Consider the following 25191-nt stretch of genomic DNA (forward strand, 5'->3'; position numbering starts at 1 on the left):
CTGAATTAGTGATAACATATCTAGCTAATATTTATTGAGTGTCTACTAACTTACCAAGCACTGTTCTAAGCACTTTGCTTAACTCAAGTCTTAATTTAATATCCAACTAGTACTAGTGTTGGAACCACCTGGCCAAGCTTGTGAGTGGCAGAACTGTAGTATGCATTCAGATAGGCTAAATCTAGAGCTGCCTCCTTAACCAAGACACTGTAAGGCCCTTCAGGAATAGAAGGGTAGAGGCATATAAATCCATTTGGAGGTCACCACTGTAATAGAAATGAGAGGTAACAGTGGTTTGATTCAGGTGGGAGTAGTGAAAATTGAGAAAAGTAGATGCATCTGAGATATATTTGGAAAAATAATTGAAAAAATTTATGAACAATAATGGAAAATAGGAAGGGATCAAGGATGTTTTCTAGATTTTTTTTCCTTAAACAAGTTAATATATGGTAGTCATTTCAGATTTGGAGAAAAATAGGTTTTTGAGCATGTAGGAAATGAAATCAAGGATTCTGATTTTGATATGTTAAATTTGAGGCACAAATTAAACATGACATTGGAGATATCAAGTAGACACTTGGAGCCTAGGAGGAAGGTCTGGTGGAGCACCATGACCCTAACAGGGGAAGAATCTGAAGACACCTGGATGCCTGCCCTTGGGGAGAAAGGGGACAACTAGGTGACTGAGGAGTGACTGGAGAGGCAGGAGGAATGCTCAGGGGGTAGGATCACAAACCACAGAGGGAAGTTGTCGTAGGAGAGAGGCTTGTTCAATTGTCTTGAGTTCTGCTGAGAAGTGAAGGAAAATGAGGGCAGACTGGGAGAAAGTGAGACTTGCCAAAGCAGTTCCTTATGTACGTGATAAGAGCAAACTGTGGAGACAGCATTTTGACAAAGTTTTGCTGTAAAGAGGAGCAGAGAAATCTCTTTGCAGTTGCAAAGAGATGAGGGGTCAGGAGCAGCTTCTTTTTCTTCTAAAGCTGTGGAGCACATATGTGCGCTGATGGAAACGAGCTTGTTAGGAGGACACAGAGGAGCACCCCTCACCAGGACATGCAACATCCCTCTATAAAAAGGAGGTAGAGTGTGGAGTAATTATTTAGTGAGTGCTTTCTTTGTTTCTTGGAGACAAAATAATCATTTCGCATATAAACATTCCCGGGATTTCTGAGCTATTTTGGAGCCTCCAGAGCTCCCATAAAAGTCAGTCTGGTGGAGCCCTAGGCTGTGGGGCCAGGTGAGGTGAGCTCCATTTCTTCTGAGGACACGGTGCTCTCTCCAAAACAAGGGGCTAGTCCTTGGTTTTCTCCCAAGTGTTAGGTTGCTTGATTTGTGTTAGCAGCCCATGAAGAAGGAATTTGGAGAAAACCTCCTGTTCCAAATATTTAATGTAGTGTGAGTAATGAATCTACCTGGATGTTTTGGGTGAGAGGGGGGTTGATAACTGAAAATTGAGAAACAGGTGGACCCCTGTCACTGCCAGAAGATGGGTGAGTCCTGGAACAGGGGCGTTGAATTTGCCAAGAAAGCTTTTATTTTTCTTCTTTCTTCGGTAGGGTTATGACCTTTCCAAAATAAGCATGTTACAAATCTTTCTGACCTTCCCTCTCCTTAGCATTACAGGTTTATTCGCGGTTTCTAGGCCAGGCCTTTTTGAAGGCTCAGTTTTTATTATTACTTTTTTAAGTTTCCCTGGTAGGAGCTGCTGGAGAAGGAAAGGGAGAACTAAAAGGATAGGAAAGGAAGGAGAGAGAGACAGAGAGAGGCAAGAAGCCATCTCTTAATCTGTTGAAAATCTTATAATAAGGAGACTCCAAACCCCTCTAAGGATAGCTGAGTTATATTAGATAGATGTAGCAATGTACATAGTTTATCCCCTCCTTCCTATATTTTCACAATTATAGAAGATAGTGATGGTCAAGATAGAGTAAAAAATGCAAATGGAAGAAATTTTAAGAAAATGCTCATTATACATTTTATGCAATTGCTATATTTGATGTTTTAGATAATGCATCTGTATCATTATTTCACCTCTTTTTCAAAAAGGAACAAGGGAAGAAAATAGAGTAAAAGAAGAAATACACTCATAGATAGTCTAATTCCTGTGACAGTCATAAAAAAAGTTATGAATTGTGAAAGTTAGCCTTACGAAGTGCTTATCACAGGAGAATGGCTGAGTAAGTGATGGTCCTTTGTGGACTGGAGTACTGTGCTGTCATTACAATGAAGATGGGGGACTTCTTTGTGTTGATAAGTGTGATACGTGCAGGTATGTCTGGAATATAGACCCCACCCCTCGAGGGCAGGAGCCCTTTCTCAGGTGGGATTGGAGACATGGTCACACCTGGGGCTCCCTTCCTCTCTGAATGCCCTTTCTCAGGTGGGATTGGAGACATGGTCACACCTGGGGCTCCCTTCCTCTCTGAATGCCCTATCTCAGGTAGGATTAGGGACATGGTCACACCTGGTGCTCCCTTCCTCTTTGAACGCCCTTTCTCAGGAGGGATTAGAGACATGGTCACACCTGGGGCTCCCTTCCTCTCTGACTGCCCTTTCTCAGGTGGGATTGGAGACATGGTCACACCTGGGGCTCCCTTCCTCTCTGAATGCCCTTTCTCAGGTGGGATTGAAGACATGGTCACACCTGGGGCTCCCTTCCTCTCTGAATGCCCTTTCTCAGGTGGGATTGGAGACATGGTCACACCTGGTGCCCCCTTCCTCTCTGAATGCCCTATCTCAGGTAGAATTAGGGACATGGTCATACCTGGTGCCACCTTCCTCTCTGAATGCCCTATCTCAGGTGGGATTAGGAACATGGTCACAGCTGGTACTCCCTTTCTGTCTGACTGCCTTATCTCAGGTGTCTTGGTTTCCTTTACCTGCCTACTCCTGTTATACCCCCGGGCTCTCTCCTTGGTCCTCTAAATCTTCCTCCTCCATCAACATCTCTCCTACAATGTTATCAACTCCCTTGACTTCAGCTGCCACCATCTCAAAATTTTCTTAGGGAATCTAGACTTTTGTCTCAATGCAACAAAGGCTAAAATGAACTAATTAACTTGATTTCTCTCCCTGAATGGATATATTCCACTTGTGTCCATCCAGGGGGAATCTAGATGCAATCCCTTCCTTTACTTTCCATGAAATGAGTGACTAGGATCATCTGTTTTAGCCCCAAACCTCACCCTTTCAGCAGTTTCTGCACAGACTGCTGCCATGGCCTTCCAACCAGGCAGGCTCCTCACTGTAATTCCTGCTGTCCCCCACAAAAGAAAGATCTTTCTAAAGTATAAATCTGGTCATAACTCTTTTCTGATGAAAACCTTTTGGTGGCTCTGAAAGAGCTTTAGAAATCACAAAATAACAGCCCGTAAGTCATATTCAGCCATGCACACATGCTATTTGGCCCAGAGTTAGTTAAAAAGCTGGACTTTTAAACTTCTGAGTACCTTTAGCCATGGCACACCCCACCCAGTTCTAGAATTCCTATGATTGTGTTCTTTCCAGGTGGCCTCACCCTTTACATTACGGCCTAGCCCTGTACAAACCCTTGATCTCATGGATCGAGTTCAGAGCACGGCACAGAAAGCCTTTCATAATCTGGTCTTACCTGCCTGTCTATCTCATTTCATGCTTTTTAGCTCTGGTCTGATGATCCCACGGCTCATATTTATCCACTGCACCCCACTAATTCATGTTATTTCTTTGTATCCTTGGGCTTATGAAATGTGAGAGGCCAATTAGATTAAAAACATGGAGTAACAAACTCAAATGACAAGGCAGGTGAGTGTGCGGAGTGGGTATCAATAAAAGAGACAGGGATACGGATCAAGGGAGGGAAGGTAGTAGTGTGGGAATCACATCCAGATGGGATTATTCCAAGTGTTTCGGTGTCAGGGTTGAGGAAGTAAAACAATCGATTTTTCCCAGCTGTATGTTTTATTCATCCTGCAGCCTGAGTGCAATTCCTAACCCTTAACAGGAATTTACCATCTGCCTACTGGGTAGGTATATTTTGGTGGAATTCAGCTTTCGAAAAGCTGAATGCCCTGCTACTCCCAGACTGTAGTCTCTCCTCTTTCTATCTTTTTTAGTCTATCCACTGGGTGTTGAGGTTACACTCGGTATAGTCAGTATACCCACTTTCAGTGTACCTCAAATCATCCAATACCAAAGAAAGAAATGTAAAATAGTAAGTATGAAAAGAGAAGATTCAGAGAGGATTGTGCAGGAAAACAAAGAAAGGAAATGTTTTCTCTTCCCCCTTTCTTTTCTCCCACTTGAACAAGTTAAGCTGATTACATAGATATAAATGATATTACTGCTAAGACTGATGACAAGAAACTTACAGAGTCAGAAGCTCTAATTTCCAGGTGATGCCACAACCCCCTGCCCCATGGGCAATGGTTTCAATAGCCTGGCTGGCCACCACCTCGAACATCCCTGATCCTTGCTCCTTAAAGTCCTCAGAGAAAATACCCAAATGCACACAGACGGACCACAAGGCAGTGAAGCTCGGCCGTCGGTATACTTAAGGATGATCTGGAAATCTCTGGGAAGGACAGAGATTCTGCAGCTGTCCTGTTCCAAGATGATAGGTTTGGGGTGTGGCCAGTTTATCCACATTTTTAAGCAAGTTTTACCGAGGATTCCAAAGTAGGCAAACACCATACACTGAATTTGGGAAACATTGCCATAAAGTTGAGTGTTTGGAACACAAAAGATTTTCAGGTTAAGTGCCTGATCCTGCTTTCAGTCAAGGGCTGATTCCTTCATGATAATCTTTTACAGTCCCCACTGCTAAGAATTTTTTTAATCAAATGGCAAAAATTTTACTCTTGTCCTTAGCACATTCTCAAATAAATACTGCCTCTATATCGTTCGTTTATAAGCTATTTCATAGGTACAAAGTCACTGCTGAGGCAGCAAAAGTATTTGAAATATTCATTGTACACAGTGCCTAGGTCCCATACTCACTAAAGTGATACTAATTCTTAGGGTCTTCTTTGTTTTTTAATTCACAGCAGGCTGGCAGTCATTCCATTATAGTATAATTTGGTATTACAGCTCACTTCACTTTAAGCAGTTCATCTCAATTCTAATCATTATGTTCACAGGTTTACAATATCCAGATACTAAGTTTTCTCAACTGGACAAAAGCATAGCAGAAATATTTCTGTTTGGCAAGGCTGGCAAATTTCTGGAGGTACTGTCATGTCTCAGCAGGGCACTAGTCAGGTTGGAATTTGCCCTAATTGTTCTTCCCACAAACACCAACAGTGATTACCTCTAGATCAATGGCGCTCAAAGAAAGATTTCTTCCCAGCCACTGTAAATACCAAAATTATTTTCAGCAAAAACCTCACTTGGGATTATACTGCAAAGAATCTCAGATTCTAGCCATGTTTTAAAAAAAATTTGACCTGAGATTTATTTTTTAAAGGTATTAAGTTACAAAGTTGCCCATATATTTGTGAGTGCATATTAGAAACATGGAAATAACTCAGAGAAATTACTGGTCTCCTATAAAACAACCAGTGTTCTATATGCATAATTGGTTCCACCTGCCATGTTTACAAGGCACCCCAAGGAGAACTAGCTTAAAACCCAGCAACCCATCTGCCTCCCAGTTCTAAGGGGGTAATTATTGCCTCAACTAAGCAAAGAAGAATGCACAGCATGTTGCTAACCATGTCAGGTGACTGTTGTATGTGCCTGACATATTTACAGGCCATCAGCTTTTCTAATAGGGGCTGGAGTCATGGCTCTACCATGAACATGACTCACTATTGATAGCAAAAGGGGAGAAAGATGGATGGAGGCCTAGATTCTATGGGCCATACGTAGTATACAGAGCAAAAATTGGTTATCACTTCTTATGGGCATATTAAAAGTAAGAAACATCAGGGGAGGGGAGGGAATAGGGTGACTTTATTCCCAAAACATGAGCTTAAATTAACACACACAAAAAAACTGGTTTAAAAAAATACAGGGGACACAATAGATGTCTGGTTTCTATTAACTTACTATTAACTGTGTTTCCTTTTGTAGTCTTTAAATAAAGCATTAATTTTTACTAAAAATGTTCAATGTTCTATTTGCTGTATGCACAAAATAGGGCTTATCCTCCAATAGGAACCTGACTCCAACTAAGGTCACCATGACCAATACTGAATTCAATCTGGAAGGAATAGACTGTTCAACACTGGAATGATGTCCAAGTGCAAAAACACTCACGGGCATCCAAACACATGCAGATCCTCAAACAAATTCTGCTAACAAGAAGCTATTAAAAGAAGGGCTCTTTGGGGACACACCCCAAATGAAATGCAAAAGGTCATACACAACTCCTTCCCTCCGAAATGAGGTAGACACAACATACAAATTAGCATATAGAATATCAAGTCATTAAATGTTCCTTGCCAACGCTCCCATGGGAGGCCAGGGAGGCAGGGAAAAGGGAAAGTGGGTAAAAATGGACAGGTCACTTTGGAAATACTTCCAGTCTTTTAATTCTATAGATCAAAAAAAAATTAAGCCCCAAGTAATTGCACAAATCAGTAAAATTAAGAGAAAAACAGGGACGTGAGGGGTGAGGAAACATCAAGTTGTCATTTATTTTGCCAAAGTATAACCACTCTGCTATCATAGCTTCTCTCTTCATACAAATTATAGAAAAGCCAGGCTCTCAAAATAAAAGATGAACCTTTATATTAAGTAAATTTAACTTTATGTAAGTTCACTACATTACTAACCTTCTTTTAAAACAACAAATATTTTAGAACATATGATACTCTTCACATAAAAGTCTCTGATACCAATTTTGGGGAAAAATCTCTGGTTCTGAACGTGTGATTTTCAAATTAAATTTCATTTATTTGAGGTAACATTTTCCTCTCAAATTTCATTACCAGGTTGTAAGAATCCCCCTACTAGGCATGTTCCCTTTCACATTCGTGAAAGTGGTGATTTCTAGTGAAGATAAAGTTAACGCAGAATGACCAGAGTAAGGTCATGAAACTGCGTTGACAACAGACACCTCTAAATTATTTTAGCTTCTTCCCAGCAAAGGATGGCAGTTTTTTTTTATTTTTTTATTTTTTTTTATTAAATCATAACTGTATACATTGATATGATCATGGGGCATCATACACTCGCTTCATAGACCATTTGACACATTTTTATCAAGGCACAGTAACTGGGATGGCAGTTTTTAAAGTCTGCATGTACCTTGTTCTATGATTTAACTGCCAAGATTAAGCCATATACACCCATTCTGGCCTCCCTGTCAGAGCGACTGGATTAAAACCAGCTCTTTCCCCCTGCTGGTGGACTTGTTCAACATTCTCTGCCTCACTGCCTGCAGCAGTAATACTCCCTAAAGTACCAAACCCATTTATTTTTTACCCATCAACTGACCTCCTAAAGCATCATTAACATGCCCCCAAAGGCCTCGGTGCTGTCAATTTCAGTCACAAAAGCACTCAAAAGCGTTCCTGGGGCTTATCAGGGTTCTGGAGGAAAGGAATGCAAGGAAGAGCATCAGGCCCAACCTTGGGGAATTGCCTAGACAGGAAGATGAAAGAGATGAGGGAGAGGCGTGGAGGAAATCCCACCTGAAGACAGGGCTGAAAAGATTGAAAGGTTGTTTAGAGACACCCGTAATTATCTGCTTCTGCCACTCAATTTTCAGCTAGTTAATGGTGAAAGGATCAATATCTACTTTCGATTTTCATGTACAGCATTATGGCCTTAGTGGGAGACAGGTCTCCTGGGAAGGGAGGGAAGATTCAGGAAATGGGTCTGGGAGAGAATGATTCACCACCAAAATTAATAATCTTATTGGGTTTGCCTTCGTATTTTTCTTTTTTTTTATTCTTTATTTATTTATTCGTTTATTTATTGAAACAGTTTTTTTGTTTGTTTGTTTTTGTTTTGTAGAGACAGAGTTTCACTTTATCGCCCTCGGTAGAGTGCCATGGCATCACACTGCTAATGGTAACCTCCAACCCTCCAACTCCTGGGCTTAGGTGATTCTCTTGCCTCAGCCTCCAGAGTAGCTGGGACTACAGGCGCCCACCACAACGCCCGGCTGTATCTTGTTGCAGTTTGGCCAGGGCCAGGTTTGAACCCACCACCCTCAGCATATGGGGCCGGCGCCCTACTCACTGAGCTACAGGAGCCGCCCACCTTCATATTTTTCTAAAACATGTGTGGGGTTTTTCTTTTCTGTTTTGACTGACTTCTTCTTTTTTATTTTCTGACAATACTACTCATTCCAAAGTCAGTCATGGAGAGAGAAATGGATTTTGTGGAGAGAATATCAGAATAAACATGGAATTGAGTTATGTAAACAAAGCTGTGTCAGTCTGAAATGGTGTCCCCTGAGTTCATTCGCACTCAGCAGAGTGAGCCCTGAGCTTCCAAATGGAGGTAAAGTAAACAGCATTACATTCTGCAAATACAACTCTAGGTTCTAGGAATCTTAACTGTTCCAGCTGGTCAGTTATCCTTTTGTTTTCTTCTTGGGAAAGTATTAAGCAAACCATTGATGGATTTCCATTTTAAGCTAGATTCATATCACTCTAATGGCAAGAAAAACTTTAAAACATCATATTTTGATAGAATTTTTTTCAGAACCAACCAGAGAATTTGAGGTTTTATACAGAAAAAAATAAAATAAAATAATAGGCAGCACAGTATTTCTAATGTAAAACTTATGTATAGGGTATAATTACTTTTATGAAAGTATGTAATAAATCCAAAACTTTATGTTATATGAAATCTTTGAAAAATGTAGTTGCCAGCACTTAATGAAATGGGATGTGATATAGTGATAAATTATAACATCATATTATCTTGATTCATGTGTCTGTTCTCATACATGTTAATCTTCAAATGCATGTTTCCTAAATAAGTTCTAAAAAAATTCACCACGAAACATAAGATAGTAATTCATTTAAACTTTACCCAAATTCCTAATACTCCTCAAAGGATATAAGTCCTTCTAAGTCATGTGCTTCCATAGGAATAATAGGCTTTGTGTAGTAATGAGGATGACACCGTCACAAAACTATGAAGATGTGTGTGCCCTTACCAAATACACTCACATCTGTAAGTAAACTTCCTTAATCCTGTGCCAAAACTGGCATCTGTAATTCATGATAGTAAGAACAACCATGTATTAGCACCTCTAGAAGCCAGACACTGTGCCAAGAGTACATTCAGGTACCTGGGCTCATTCAACTTCACAGCAACTCTACAAGGTAGGGGTTATCATCCCATTTTATGGATGGAACAACTGAGGCTTAAGGAAGTTAAGCAACTTGCCCAAGGTCACACAGTATGTAAGTGGTGGAAGGATCAGAGATTCCAGCCCTTTTTGTAATCAGCTTGGCAGATTACTAAACTACAAGGCCAGGCCAGCCTTGGGCTATATCTGCCCTTGATTTTGACCTCATTTGTTAGGAATTGCTTCATCTTTGGGGAATTCCATAATCAGAAGTATACAGGCTTATGGAGGTTGCTAGTATAAAATTCACTCTAATATTTTTTCTAGATTTGATGAATATATTTTTAAGTAGCCATAAAAACAAGAAGTTAGATTTTTACATTCTAAATTATAAAACAGAATAACGTAGGAAAACAGGTATGACATTCCATTGGGTTGAACCATATAAAACTGCTGTATTTGTAGGCCCAACTTTATACAATTCATACTAACAGTAGAGGTCTAGTTCTAGGGTCTAGAGTCTAGGCTGCAGGGGCCCAGGGCGGGTCCCTTCATCATGTCCCTGCGGCGCGCACACTGGGTCTGAGGCTCCCCGGGGGTACCGTACCTGAGCAGAAGCTGTTGCTGCTAATGGTCCTCGCTGAGCGCCCAGAGCTGCTGGGGTTGAACTCTCTGCTCTCTTCCTCAGAGAAGGGAGACTCAGAGGCTGGGGACACTTTGTGCTGTTGCTGGGGCAAGTGGGGCCGAAGAATCAACCGAGGAATTCGGCTCCGGGATACCACCTTCTCGGGATGCTGCACTCTCTGTGGCTTCTCAAAATTGGACATCAAAAAGAAAACAAAAGGAAACTTGTTTCTCCCTCTCAGCTTCTGTCTGCTCCTTTAAGGATCAGTTTAGAATAAATCACATTTCTGAACATCAATCTTCACAGACTAGACCTTCTTTTCTCAGTTGCTGAAAGGAGCTTCAAAACTGAGCTCACCATCCTAATCTGCTGAGTCGCCCACGTGGCGCGCGCACTCACACCGTTCCACCCATAGCTGGAAGCCCTTCCTCGCCCCATGCCGTTCCTGACTCACCTCCCCAGTCTGGCTTTTTCTATCACATCCAAGCTTTCAGCTCTCAAAGGTTCCTTATTCCTCAAAGCACACTCCAGCTTATTTCACGATTTCCTTTAGCCTTCCATTTCACTTTTCCTGAATTAGCTGTGAAATCTCACTTCTGTTTTCTTGTCTCCTCACATACCCCTGAGCCTGGAACAATTTCTTTCCTGATGGATCGCACACCCTTATCTTTAGACTCCTTCTCTTCCGGATAGGATCTTAATTATTCATTAATATCCTGATACACAAGGCTTGTTGCCAACAGAAAATAAAACACAAATCCAATACTCTGGGAAGATGGCTCCACCTCTTACATCAGGTTTAGCTTTTTGTTTTCCTTACAGGACAACCATGAGAAAAGATTTTCTATTTCTCCTTAAAAATGCAGCATTAAATACCTTTTAAAAAATGCACACAACGCAATATTTTGACAATATTTTTCAGTGTATAAAATGCTTTCCCAATCATTCTCCCATTTCGTCTTTATACATCAGGTTGTAACACAGTATATTAATTCACATCCCTATTTACAGATGAAGAAACTGAGGCTAAAAGAGGTAAAGATGCTTAGGCAAGACTGAATGCCATCTAGAAGCAGAATGAGCTTGAAATCCAGTGCTTTTCGGGGTCACCACTATCTTGCCTTAAAATGGATTCCTAGGAGGAGCTTTCTGCAAAAATTCCACTGCTCTCTCCAACCTTTGCAACTGAAAAAGGCCTTGGGCTTGGTAACAGACACCATTTCACAACATGACCTCCTGCTCATTTCCACTGACTTAGCAGGAAGGGTCACGGCCAAAGCAAACACTCTGGGAGGCTCACACAGGGCGGGAATTGAAGGAGAAACCCCAGCCCTAGGGAACTTGTGAGGTCGCTGGGCATCCACCCTATCCAGGGGCCGCAAACCGCACCCTGCCTCTGCCTGCATATCTGGGCCCCAGCAGGTATCGCTCACACACTGCGGACCCCAAGCCCAAGTCGGGTCACTGACACGCTGGAGTCCTGATTTCTCTGTCACAAATACATCAAATTCCTTTTATTCACATCACACATCCAGGGAACCGACTACAAGCTACACCCCAAATCTCCAGGTTCAGGAGATGGGATTAACCCTCCAAAGTCAATCTTCTTAATCCTTGTATCAATCTCCCAAATCATCCCCCTGTTCTACCTTCCCATCTCCCGGATCTCATCCCCTAAGCACATGCCCCTCTGCCTTCCCCTCCTGCGCCCCACTGTCCCTGTCACCCCTCCCGTTCTCACCTGGCCGGCTTCTTACCCCGCACAACCCACCTTCCCGCTCCCTCGGGCGCCCGCACGACTTGCCCTCCTTACCTTGGTCTCCCGGAGGGGCCCCATCACTCCGCTGCCCGCCGGCTGCTCGCGCTGCCGCTGCCGCCGTCTAGGAGGAGCCACCTGCGGGCGGGAGCGAGGAGACTGCGCTGAGCCGGCGCGGGCTGAGGGTGGGACGCGCCACCACCGCTGCAGCTGGTCGCGCACGGCTCCGCGGGCGCGCCCGACCGCCCCGCCCTGGCCAAGACACGTGGTGCCACCGTCGCCGCCCGCTGCCGCTGCCGGGGCACCTCCCCACGACCTCCCTCACCTGCTGGCCCCCGGGGTGGCTCGGGCGCCTCACTGGCCCGATTTCGCTGCCGGCAGCCCCGCCCCCCAGGGCCGCGCGCCCCTCGGTCCCTCGGAGCCCGGCCCTCTGCGCGCAGGCGAGGCTGGCATCTCCAGCCCGGAGGCGCCCCCACCCGCTTTTGGCACTAGGTCTAGGGTTTGCAGGGGGTGAAGGTTGGACGCAGAGACTTAGAAAAGCTGCGATATCATAGAGTCAAAATGGAGAAGGAAGGAAAGTTTTCCTCTGGCGGCCCCTCGGTTCGCCACAGTCACCTCGCCCGAGAGTGGCAAGCGGTCGCCCTCCTCCCGGACCCCAGCCGAGCCAATGCTGCAGGACTGGCACGGCGTCTTGGTTCCGGGATCTCTAAGGCTGCGACCGACCGGTCCCGCTCGGGAGGTTTGCATCCGAAGGGCCTTCAGCTGGCAGCGCAGCGCCACGCCGCAGGCAGGAACAGGGAGGCGAGCTCCCTCTGCCTGGGGACGCCGGACTGGGCAGGGCGAGGACAGCCGCGCCCCAGCTCTGCCCGCGCCGCCCGACCGCCGGGCAAGCCCTGGCACCCTGCGCGGGGGGAGAACACCGCCTAAAACTCAGAAAACCCAGTTTAAGCCGGCGCTTCGACCCCTTCCCGCTGAGTGCCTTTTTACCTGACGTTATTGCCCCTTCTGAATTTCAAGTGTATCCTCGTTAAATGACGGGATCATGAAGAGAATACCTACCTCAGGGATAACGGCGAGGATCACATGAGGAAAACACAACAGCTGTACCAGCTGATTGAACAAAACTTTCCAAAAGACAATTAAATCAGGCTCAGGAGGTCCGTTTGATATTTGGTGATGAATTTTATACGACAGGCAGAAAAACCTTTGTGATGCAGACAGATTTGTCTAAAAATGCTCAAAAACCTCTCCAATTGAGGACCTAAAATAGTACCACCATTTGGGCCAGGGGCCTTGATTTATTACACCTGCTATACTTAATCTTATCTTATCCATGGTGGTGGACTTCACCATGTATCATGGCTGATGAACCCTCTATTCAGAATTGGAGAATTCCCTAATAGCAATGTGGCTGGTGACCCATCTGATCCTTGTGCATCCCTGAAAATTTTATTTGAACCCCCACCATCCTGATTTGTCTGTCCTCTAAGCAGCATTTCTCTGGGTCCTCAGCTGTCAAGTCCACAAATGTACCTTGTGAATCTAGAAAGAGCCTGAAGTCAGAGGATTAGTGCAATCAATTTACCTTCTTCTGATAACCTCCCAAAAGGCCTTACTCCATATATCTCTTCAATCCTAGGGTGGCACCTGTGGCTCAAGGAGTAGGGTGCCGACCCCACATACAGGAGGTGGTGGGTTCAAGTCTGGCCCTAGCCAAAAACTGCAAAAAAAAAAAAAGAAAAAGAAAATTTCTTCCATCCTGTTAGCTCTCCTAACCAGGGAGGTTGTTAATCTTAGAATTCTTTATTTGGAAAGAAGGGATGGTCAATTCATACTTTTCACACTCACAGTGGTCTCAAATATGACTTCAAGAGGGTGATGGGCGAGGATGTTTCTTACAATCTATTATTTCTAAAATTATGAGCCTGGGGTCATATACTGTGAGAGAGGTACACACTATTAAAGTCCAAAGATGTTTCTGAGTTCCTTACTGAGAACTAGGAATTGAGACAGGAACCTACACCCCCACTGAGTTATCCAAGTTAGAATCTCAGAGTCCTCTTGACTGCCTCGCACTCACTTGACCACCGAGGGCTCCCCATCCTCCCTCAGTAAGAAATGTCTTGACTCTGATTACTTCTGTCCACTGTTCATCTTCACTATCTTTATGTAGAGTCTAAAGCACAGCCACCCTAGATTGTTAGTGGTTGAACCAAAGTCTTGCTCGCAGTCTTGCATCATAATCTTTTCTCACTTATCAGTTTCTCAGTTTTCCTTCAAGGCCTTTCTGAAAGGCTAGGTCAAGTCATGTTTCATCATGAAAACTCATTAATGACTTCCCATTTGTCCTCCAGGTAATATTCAAACGTGCTTTACAACACCTTATGAAGAAAATAAACTGCATTCTGGGCATCTTGGGATTTTTTTCTTTCTTTCTTTCTTTTTTTTTTTTGTGATGGGGTGGAGACCTAAAGTATCTAAGCCTTTCTTGATCCAGCTGCCTTGTGTACCTCTCCAGTCTTATTTCTTGCCACCCCCCTCTTCGGTAGCTGCTCCCTGCTCCCTTACCTGCCCCTCTCCCTATGTACAAGTGGATACCTCTCAAAATGTAGCACTTGCAGGTGTCCAGGGTTTTCCTGTTTTCTTTTCATTCTACACTGTTGCACATGCTGGTCCCACTACTTAGAGCCAGTCTTACACCCCATCCACTCATCCTCCTTGGCTCCTAAAGATATACTAAGTTTCATTTTAGAAAGCTTCTTCCAGCAAACCTCCTCTGATACATCCAGGAGAACTTGTATTTGCCCCCAGGAGAGCTCTTAGGATCATGTCAGAATCCCCCATTTCCTTGTTTGTCTTGGCCAAGGATTGTAAGCAGTGCCTAGCACAATTCCTGTCACACAGTGGGCACCAATACATAGTTGCCAAATGAATGCAGGAGAGTGAATTCTATAACCTCCTAATGGGCTCAGTGCAGGATAAAGAACCTAGATAAAACTTGCTTTGCAAATGACTCAAATAAAACTGCCTCTAATACAACCTTGTATTGGATCATGGGGTGTGTGCCTAAAAAATCCAACATATGTTCAATGACAGCTTTTACTGCAGAGGTGCAGGCACTGAGAGGCTTGTGCAGTAGCCTTGCTGTCGCCATGGCAACCTTGCTGAGGGAAAGGCTGATGATTTAGTGTTCAGATGCCTCTTAGCTCTGTACTTTTGGAACCCAAGCCTGTTTTCCCACTGTTCTCAAAGGCAAGTTTTACAAATGACATCTATGCTGCCTTTAATTTCATTCCATTGTTTCTTATGTCATTGGGAGAAATGTAACATTTGGATTATCCCACCAAAGAGGTACAACCTAATGCAGCATAAAATATTCATCTTTCATCAGTTTTGAAATATTCTTCTGCATTGTTTTCATTTTTCTACTTAAATACTTTATTGTCTTGTTTTGTCACTTTTCCCTCTAAAATGAATGCATTACTAGCTTTTAGAAAATATCAACAGCCTTAGGGTTCACCCTTTAGAGATTATAGATAATACACTTATCCAGACCTGATGAGAAACAGAGGAGATAGGAGAGGAAGGAACGTCTTAATATAATTATGCTCCAAATCTGGGATAAGTCATTTCCTTATTTATGTCACATTTCTAATTAAATAATTCATACCTCTCTTATGCACAAAACTTTACATTTTCAGAGCTCATGCACATATATAATCTTACTCAAATCTCACAGAAATGCGATGAGTGTTGTGTGATCAATCTTTGAAACCAGATAAGCGATAAAGGGCAGGTTTTTATTGATAGCACTGCACCCCGGAACCCCTTCCCACCAATTGCAAACTTCACAGAGAAGACAATACAAATGCCCAGCCAAAGAGAAAACGGCTGCATGTAACTAAGACACAGCACCGTCCCCACATCCGCTCTCCCTGACATCTCACCTGCGTTTGCTTGCTTGGATTGAATCAGGGCTGACAAAGCACCATCTCCTAATCCGATCCGCTGTGCGAGCAAGTGCTGCCGTCTCTCTCAGTGACCCGATGTTGGGTGATCTGCACAGCAACAAGGAGCAGCTGACGTGCTTAACAACACATCACGAAGAAAAGAGACTGCATTCTGGGGCATCTTGGGATTTTATTTTTTTTTGTCATGGGGTGGAGACCTAAATTTTTCTTACTGGAGAGAGCTGCCTGTTTTCTTGTAAGAGCCTGTGTGAGTGACCAACCCTCCTCTTATTGTATGTGTGTTATTTTTACTATATGGTTCAAGTATTTTAATGTTGTAAAACTGTAATGACTAGGATTATGCAAGATCATTCCTGGAGGAGGCCCAGAGTGTACTTGGGGCAGTGAAGGCAGTGGGCAACCTGAGGCGGGGCTGGCTCGAACACTCTCTAGATTTAATTGTGCAATTATTTCTGCTTTGCAAATGAGTTTTCTGTCAAAGGTATCTCTCAGTGAAGAACAGAAATTAAGGCCAAGTCCACATGAAGAAACAGAGGTTGGAGGCTGGGAGCTTTGAAGGATGGTAAAGATATAGACCTCTGCTTTCCTGGTGATGGAGCAGACATCAGATAGTCTCCCCACAAAATGCTGCCTGCTGTTTGAGGCCTTTTGTCCATCTGTGAGGATAGGGTAAGATATTGGTCCAAAACATAGGTATAATGATTATATTAAAGAAAATGGGAACATATGGTTGGACAAGTAGGTGTATACTTACTGGGACAGCGAATTTGAATTATTGAAATTAAGATACTCTGGAAGATATGAGTGTAAAGTTTGCTATCCGGGAGGGAGAAACCTGACATTTACCTAATGACATTGTCCAATCATGTTGCACTCACAGATTTACAGAAAGGGTAAAGAAAGTTACCTGTAAAGTAGACACAGTGAGGCCTAAATCCAGAATTTGAATTCTGGGCCTAAGACAGAAGCACCTTATTTCCCCCAACAGACCAGAGATGTGCAAAAGACAGTTGAAAGTTGCCTGAACCCAGTGGGGAGCTCCCTATAGAGAAGGTGAGGAGTGAAGGCCAAGACACTTCTCAGACGCGGCAGGAGAAGAGCAGGCACCCCCCGCCCCATTAGAGGCTCTAGGGGATTCCTCTAGCATCCAAAGAGGGCTAGGCCTCGAAAAGAAATTTATAATCTGGTTCCCAGAAAGCAGATCTATGGCTAGAATTGAGTTACATTCAAAATAGCATGTTCATGTAATATCATTTATTTCCATGATTTTGTACTTGTTTCCCCTTCCACTTTCTAGAGCACATAATTTAAAAAATGATTCTGCCTTTATTTCTGCTAAAAAAAAAAAAAAAAAACGAGGGAGAGGGAAGAGGAGGATTTTTCGATTGTCAACTCAGAGAACCCTAGTATTATTGGAAAAAAGAAGCTGAGCACTCCTAGAGGCCAACAGCTGTGCAAAAATGCAATGTTAATTCAGGGAAGAAGAGAAGAGTGATATGAGTGTCCCACGCCTGCAAAGAGATCTGTGTTGACAAAATTTAGTTAATAAAGGTCATGAATTCTTGAGTCCTATAGACCTGGATTTGAGTCCTTTTTGCCACTGACAGTGCTGCCTTAGGTAAGTAGTTTGACACCTCTAGGACTTAGCATGTGGAAAGAACCAGTTATACCAGCTAATGTCTTTGGGCAAATTAACTTCTTTAAGCCTCATTTTCACATCTCTAAGGGGACTTAATAACAGTCATTAGTTCATGATACTGTGATGATAGTATCATGAACTATCCTACATGATAGGAGGATTAGACAAGAATATACAGAAAGCTTAGCATCAATGTCTGGCACATAAAGATGAGTAGATAGCCTTCCTTTCTCAGCATCAGACAATTCCACCGACCACTGCTGCCCCCTGCTTGCTTGCTTCACATTCTCCTTATCCTAAATCTTTTTATTTTAATTTTTACTAAAAGGAAACAAATTTTCCCTAGATGACCCGTACCTTATAAAGAACGAAATTGAAATTCTCATTAGAAAAGATGGCGGCAGGACTTATCCTCCCAAAGGTATTAATAGATCAAGAAGTGTTGAGTAGAAGGCATGATGAATGGCTGGACACCTATCATTTCTTCATCCTATTCATTCACCCATCAACTTAATTTTGTTTCTATTTTGAGCTAAGCACTGGCTTAGCCATGGGTTCCAGAGTGTTCCAAGAGGAACAGTGTTTCCTGTCCTCAAGTCCTCAACCTCAAAATCTAATATGGATGTGGACAGGACCATCAACTGTTGGACTAGTCAGTGTTTTAGCATCATGGCAGATAGATGCTCAGAAAGCATCTGAATTAGACTCAGGTGTGAAGCTTTCAGGTGTGAGTTTTGAGATGTATTTTGAAGGATGGATACATCCTATTGCACTCTTGGATTCTTGAGAGTTCCTTTTTTTCTAATTATTTCTTCCTCCTCCTCCTCCTCCCACTCCTCTTCCTTCTTCAACTATTTCTCTCTCCTGTCCCATTGTCTCTCCTCTCCCTGTCTTTTTCTTTCTACTTAAAGAGTCTTCTGCCACCCTACATGCCCCCAATAGATTGATGCAGGTTCTCTTTGCAGCTTTGCTGTCTGTAACCTTCTGGAAGAAAGGGATTTGTCTCAAATCTTGATACCTCACCCAGAATCAAGCACAGGACCTGGTGCCTCAATCAGCATGGTTAATTAGCCATAGTACTTAGAATTTTGACAACGCCATGTTATACTGCCACCTATTGGTTTGTTAGTGAATTTGTCTTTTGAAAGGTGAAATCTTTTGGTTTGCAAGGTAACAAAGTTCAATAGTGTCTTTATTCAAACTTTCAGCACTATTTCCGAAAACTTTAAAAAATGTAAGGATACATATAACTGAATGTTAATGTACAGATTCATTATGTAGGGAGGGCGTGGGATAATGAGCAGGTGCTCTGATAGACAATGGTTCCAAACTTTTCTTCTGCTTACCTGATGTGCCACTGTAGGCAAGTTAGGTAACATCCTTTTGTATTTTAATTTTTTTTGTAAAATCTTATTTTTAATCTTAATCTTATTTGTAAAATAAGAACACCAAATTTGGAAAATGTGGTTCTACCTCATAAGTATATTTCAAGGATTAAATTATATAGCACTTTTTTTTTTTTTTGTAGAGACAGAGTCTCACTGTACCGCCCTCGGTAGAGTGCCGTGGCGTCACACGGCTCACAGCAACCTCCAACTCCTGGGCTTACGCGATTCTCTTGCCTCAGCCTCCCGAGCAGCTGGGACTACAGGCGCCTGCCACAACGCCCGGCTATTTTTTTGTTGCAGTTTGGCCGGGGCTGGGCCTGAACCCACCACCCTCGGCATATGGGGCCGGCGCCCTACTCACTGAGCCACAGGCGCCGCCCTATTAATAAGTCCAGCATAGAGCCTTGTACAAACTGGGGATTCAACAGTAGGTTTCTTGTTCCCTTCTCCTTTCTTCACTCCTTCCTCCATTTTTGCTGACTGATCTGATAAATCCTTCTAAAACAATAATAGTAAATTTTATTTATATGTTCCCTACATGATCTATTTACAGGTTATCTAATGTATTTTTAAAAAATTAACAGACTTTATATATTTTTGGCAGTGTTCAGTTTATAGAAAAATTAATCGGAAAGTACAGAGAGTTCTCATACACTCTATCACTGAAGTCTATTTTTTAAAAAATCTTTGGACACAATCCATTCCCTATTTACCTGAATAATTAGGTATAATTACACTTGACTTTTGAAGCAGGTGCACTTAAGTGGCCATCAAATAGATCCACACCCCATATTTTTCCTGCCTTTCTTCTTGCCCTCTGCTCGTTTGCTTTGCCTCCAAGGTCCTTTGTGCTACTGTGATGGGTTCAATGCGGAGACTCCTGGAGCTTTCCCCAATAGTCTTCACAGTTCCACCTCACCTCTGACCTGAGGCTGAGCACACAGGGAAAGGCTCACAACCCTGGGAATGAATGATATTGCTTGTTCTTGCTTTCCAGCTATAGTGGAGCCCTAGGGATGCTTGGCGATAAATAATTTAATGCTGTTTAGGCAATGTTCTCTCCCATTCACCACAGGGTCTATTTTAAACCTTCTCCATCCTGTGAACCTGCCAGTCTCCCATCTCTACACTCATGCTGTGCAGATTCCCCCATCTCCTGACTAACAGACAAATCAGAAGATACCAAGAGTACCCTCTCACGCTCTTGCCTCCAAGCCTGTAACCATCCCCAACACTCACATACACACACCTTTCCTGTTTCTGGTCTTTTAAAATGGAAGTTGTGTTTCTTCAAATACAAGGGTAATTCCTTTGCCTGAACTTTGGATTGCATCCTGTTCTGCTTCTAATGGGTGATATCCTATCAGTTAGTTCTCCTAACTCTCTAGATTTTTATTTATTTATATGTAAAATGGAATAATCATAGTACCTACCTCATAAGAATATGGAGAGTATCACAGGAGTTAATACACATTAAGAACATGGAAGAGTGCCCAGCACACACTCAGTGAATTGTTAGGTGTTATTATGAGCTATTGTTCTTATTTTTGATAACTGTAACCTCCTTTTCTTCTGTATATTCTTGATGCTAAAATCTTTCCTGATGGAATAAACAACTCTCTTAAGCTCTCATATTTTTCTAGTACTAACCGACTACTTTTCATTCATTACCAAATGTCTGGAAAAGAGTTAGTTGCCTGTGTCATGTATTTTATAGCCTCCCTGCCCCTTGCCTTGACCCAATCCACTCCACTTTTGTACCCACTACTCTACCCAATAGCTCTTGCCCAAGGTCACGATTTGCTTTCATTGGTTTAATCTGATGGCTAGTTTTTCCCTCGTCTTGACTTTTCAACAGCCTTTGGCACAAACATGCCCACATTTTTGAAGACCACATCTTTCTGGAGTTCTCCCCTCCCAGGTCTTTCCCACTTCTCATTGTCCTTTCTGCCTGTTCCTTGATGTCGGTGCTGCTCACTGTGAAGACCTAACCCTCTTATGTCTCCTCTGACCTTCCTTCCCCAGGTGCTGTCTTTCTCATCACTTCAATTACGGGTTACAGGCAGATCTTCGAGAAGTGTACATCTCTAGTCCATGATTGTTTCATAATTCATCTGGGTATATTTACTTTTATATCCATAAACTCACTATATTCCAAGTTGTATTTATCATACTTCCTTAAAAGGATGATCTTACCATTTGTGTTCCCTAAGTTACGATACACACCCTCATGCAGACCCCAGACCTCTTAACTCTTTGGTGTCCCCTTCATCTTTACAATAAATTAGAATCCAATAAGATCTATTCTACTTCATAATTATCTTCAAAATGTGTTTATTCCTCTACCACCTCTTTCAGTCTGAATTTCTAACCTGGCCTCTGGACTTGCTCTCCTTAGTCCATTTTTTTTTTTTTTTAAGTAGCCAGACCAATCTCTTTAAGGTGAAGATTGATCATCTTTACCCTACTTTTCACTTTTCACCATTGTCCTCAAGGTCAAGTCCGGAGACTAATGTATGGCCTGCACGATCCCTCATAACTTACTCCCTGGTCCTCACAAACGTTCTCTTTACCTATAACACTCCTTTCAATTTCCAAACTCCACCTCCCAGAACTGTCCAGTTCCTTTTGCCCTTCAGATATACTCACTGGAGAATTTTTTAGGCTCACAGAATTTACTCCTATCCCAAGTGTGAAATAGGAAAGAATGATTTCTGGCTTAGAAAATGCTTTCTGCTGGAACTATATGAGTGTATAGTGCGGTGGAAAGATAAAACCATGTTAAAGATGTTAGCATAGAAGATGTCATGTTTGTTTTGGGGTTTGTATCTTGAGTTGAATAGCAATTTAAAGGAATTTTTAAGTGACCAAATGAAATAATGACTTCCAAATTGGTATAACTTGAAAAGCTTCTGCCAAAGAAAATACACACATTGTACCTTATGTATTATAAAATATTAATCTTAGCTTCATTATTTTAATGAACTCATTTCTCTTGAGTGAGAATTCAAAGAATCCTCTTTGAAAAAGTATTCCCATGGTTCCTTATTATAGTTTTTACTCCTTTTCCTACCCCTTATTTGACTTTTAATGTTAAAATAGAAAACAATTCTAGACCAAGGCTTATAAGAGACACTGTCATTTGTATTTTTATATATCCACATGGTTGCTTGCTATGTTTTTGTTGTTAGAATAAATTCAGGATGATGCAACATTTTCAAATGTATATATGATTTAGATAGATCTATTTAGAAACTTGGGAAAACAATAGTTCCTCGAGCAAGAGAATATTAGAAAATCTCACACTATAAATCCATTTTAAATCTACTCTGAGAGCAGACGGTTTCCTAAGGCTTGAGATACTACGTGTAGACGTCTTAGTTTATTAAAACCACTGTGCTTGTATTTCCCATAGCAAACAGCTGGAATTTTTTCAAATAAATTACTAATTTTTTTTCTACCAACACTAATTTAGAACTCCCAGGGGATCGAAATTCAGAAATACCTCTATAGGAATGGACTGTGAAATGTTTAGAATAGGACATAAATACAGAATTGAGGATCTTCTGTTCTTCATTTTTGGTTTTTACTTATATAATATGAACATCTGAAAAATATTGCCTTAAAATATGAAGTTTTTCTTGAGACAGAGTCTCACTTTGTTGCCCAGACTAGAGAGCCATGGTATCAGCTTAGCTAACAGCAACCTCAAATGCCTGGGTTCAAGTGATTCTCCTGCCTCAGCCTCTCAAGTGGCTGGGACTATAGGTGTGCTTCATGTGTGTGTATGTGTGTGTGTGTGTGTGTGTATTGAGAGAGAGAGAGAGACCAAGTCTCACTCTGTTGCCCTGGATAGAGTGCGTGGTATCCTCATAATTCACAGCAACCTCAAACACCTGGGTTCAAGCAATTTTCCTGCCTCATCCTTCCAGTAGCTGGGATCACTGATGTCCACCAAAACGTCCAGCTGTTTTTTTCTATTTTTATTAGAGATGGATTCTCAGTCTTGCTCAGGCTGGTCTCTGAGACAGGGTCTTGCTTTGCTCAGGCCGATCTTGAACTCCTGAGCTGAACCAATCCTCCTGTGGTGGCCTCCCAGAGAGCTAGGATTACAGGCATGAACCACTGTTCCCAGTCAATATGAAGATGATTAATTGCAAAACACAATGGAGATGAAGCAAACAATAATTGGTCAGTTTTCTTAATGCTCGCCTAAGAATTGCCTTACAAAGTTATACTTTTTCTGGCTGCAAATCCTATCCCTTGAATTTTATACTTTGTATAAATAAATATTTTATGTATTCAGTAAATATTGATTGAGCCCTTGAGATGCCCCCAAGAACTCCAGTAAACATTGGGAGAGATTTAAGTAGTTTGCCTTGATAGTATAGTTAGGTCTGAGGTCTTATTTTGGACTATACAGTTTTTGGATTGTATATGGCCACAGAGAATAAAGGTGGAATAATAAACTTCTTCCAAATACTAAGCCATACTGCATCCTTTTGGGTAATCTTTACATAACAAAATAAAATATTATTTTAACACATAAGATAAATGCATGACTTTAATGTTAGTATAGACATCTTCTATTTCTAGCTATGCATTATATCTTAAGATAAACTAAGTATAAAAACACAAAACATTACAAAAGAATCCTATGTATTAATATAGAGAAAATATATTTTTTTCCATATTATCAAGAAATGTGGTCAAGTGGAAATTAAGCATCTCTTTTCCCTTTTGGCTAAATAAATTCCTTGAATTTTTCCCCCATAGGGCATTGCTGTTTTTATAAACATTAAAAGCTAAGTGGGTATACAACAATTGTCTAATGGTAGAAAGTATACTCATTTCTGTATTGCATTTTCCATAAAAGCTCTGTGATTAAACTTTGCTATTGACCAGGCATTTCTCCATAATTTAAAAATGTCATGAGAGATAATTTACAGAGGTGGTTTGAGCAGAAAATTCTAATTATTATTATTTTTTCGAACCAAGAAGAATACAGTTCTCCTTTAAAAGTGCAATTTTCTGGTGGTCCTTTGCCTAAAGGGAATTGGTTTGTTCTAGAGAGCTTTAATAAGAAAAGGCTGACAGCAGGTCTGCAGTTATCTACTCCTGGCATTGGGCCTTTGGTAGAAATGTGCATTAGATATGCAAGTCTTTTCTCAAGGATTCTATTTCCGAAAACCTGACTTCCTCCTTTCCTTTCCACTGTTGCTATTGAAACTGGAAATGCCTGCAGAATATAAATCATATGGTAACTATTTGGGAATTTGTCTGTGTAGTATGTCAGCACCACGGCCATACTTCTTGCCTAGAGAGCTGCATGAGGCTTTTCAATCTGAAACCTTTGAGCAATCCCCTTCGATAGCCAACGGGGAAGTATCCATAGGATTGAATTGTAGCAGCCCCTCAAAGAGGTGAACAGGCCATTCAAGTTCCTTGACTCCATATTTTTGTAAGGCTGTTTATTTGATGGTCACTTATGTAAGCCCAATAATTTTAAACACTGGCTTGCATGGGCTTATGGAGAGTTCCAAACGTGATGCACACTGTTTTGAATAGCATTAGTGGAAATGAGGACTCTTTCCCTAGATTTTTTTGTCACTCTGCTATTCCAATAAGTCTGAGCCTACGAAAAGATGCCCTCTGAGGGTTTCGTTCTTCATTCTCCAGTAAACCAACCAGTGTCCCATCACAGGTTCCTTTCCTGCCCCTCTGGAGGGTACTGCAGCACTTCCTAAGCCCATCATGCTGTTGTTCTGGATGACAATGCTTTCGGAGAGTAGATCTAATGTCTTAACGCTGAGTAGAACATGTAGGCAAGTTTTAAGTTACTCAGGAGCCTCAAGTGGCTCTGGATTCTTATTTTTAGGCCTTTTGTAGTTTTCTCACTGAGCATACTTTTAAACTGAGGCACTAACCCAGGAAGTATATGAAGGAAGGCTCTTCCTGTCTTGTTTTTATGCTGCAATGAACACATCCTCTCTGCTTCCTTTGGTGCTGATAAAGCCTCTTCTACAAACTCTACAAAGGTTTAAATTCACAAAGATAAACAGGGGATGTTTGAGTTAGAAAAAGAAATAAGTGTGGCAAAAAATGCCCACACAGTCAGAGTTGTGATGTGGTCACAGTGGCCAGCTCTCTAAAGGATGTTGAAAGGAATGACACAGGGAGGTGGCACCCCAGTTCAGGCGATGCCAGGCCACCCGGGAGGACCTGCCTGGCCTTTTGTGTCCTGCCCCAGGGATGTTGGTGCTGCAGGAGATGAGGACTGGAGAACAAAGTGCCCCAGAGAGGGACCGGCCCGGGGAAAGCCCTCGAGTCCCTGGGAAGTTGAGGGAGATCACGGCACAGCTGGCGCTGCCTGTGCCAACCCCAGAACCATCCTTGGACCTAGAGAGCCCCCCTCTGACTGCTACTCCCTTGTGAGCATTTCATAAGCCTAAGGGTGATACAGGGTTACCTCATTCAGGGAGGAACAGAGAACCGCCATTTCCCAGGACTGGACAATTGCATGAAGGGAATGGCTTATTCACCTTGCCCCTGGCGGAAGAAACTGTATCCATGCATTAAC

General features: G+C 42.3%; 1 protein-coding gene across 7 annotated transcripts in view; it reads right to left on the bottom strand.

The window, feature by feature from the left end:
* Positions 1 to 25191, bottom strand: part of SYBU (syntabulin) — a 100981-nt gene that overhangs the window by 51215 nt on the left and 24575 nt on the right. The window contains exons 1-3 of one of the 7 annotated variants that reach the window (XM_053558906.1): positions 15561 to 15820; positions 11671 to 11751; positions 9840 to 10041 (exon numbers count right to left, since the gene is read on the bottom strand). In XM_053558906.1, the coding sequence (XP_053414881.1) occupies positions 9840 to 10041; positions 11671 to 11694 (226 nt within the window). In that variant the 5' untranslated portion in view covers positions 11695 to 11751; positions 15561 to 15820. Of the gene's footprint in view, positions 1 to 9839; positions 10045 to 11670; positions 11881 to 12228; positions 12394 to 12672; positions 12757 to 15560; positions 15821 to 25191 lie in introns of those variants that run through there. The other 6 variants (XM_053558904.1, XM_053558905.1, XM_053558902.1 and 3 more) reach the window with 6 other exon arrangements.

Source organism: Nycticebus coucang, chromosome 13 (assembly GCF_027406575.1).
Source record: "Nycticebus coucang isolate mNycCou1 chromosome 13, mNycCou1.pri, whole genome shotgun sequence".
In the NCBI taxonomy this organism is placed as follows: Eukaryota; Metazoa; Chordata; class Mammalia; order Primates; family Lorisidae; genus Nycticebus; species Nycticebus coucang.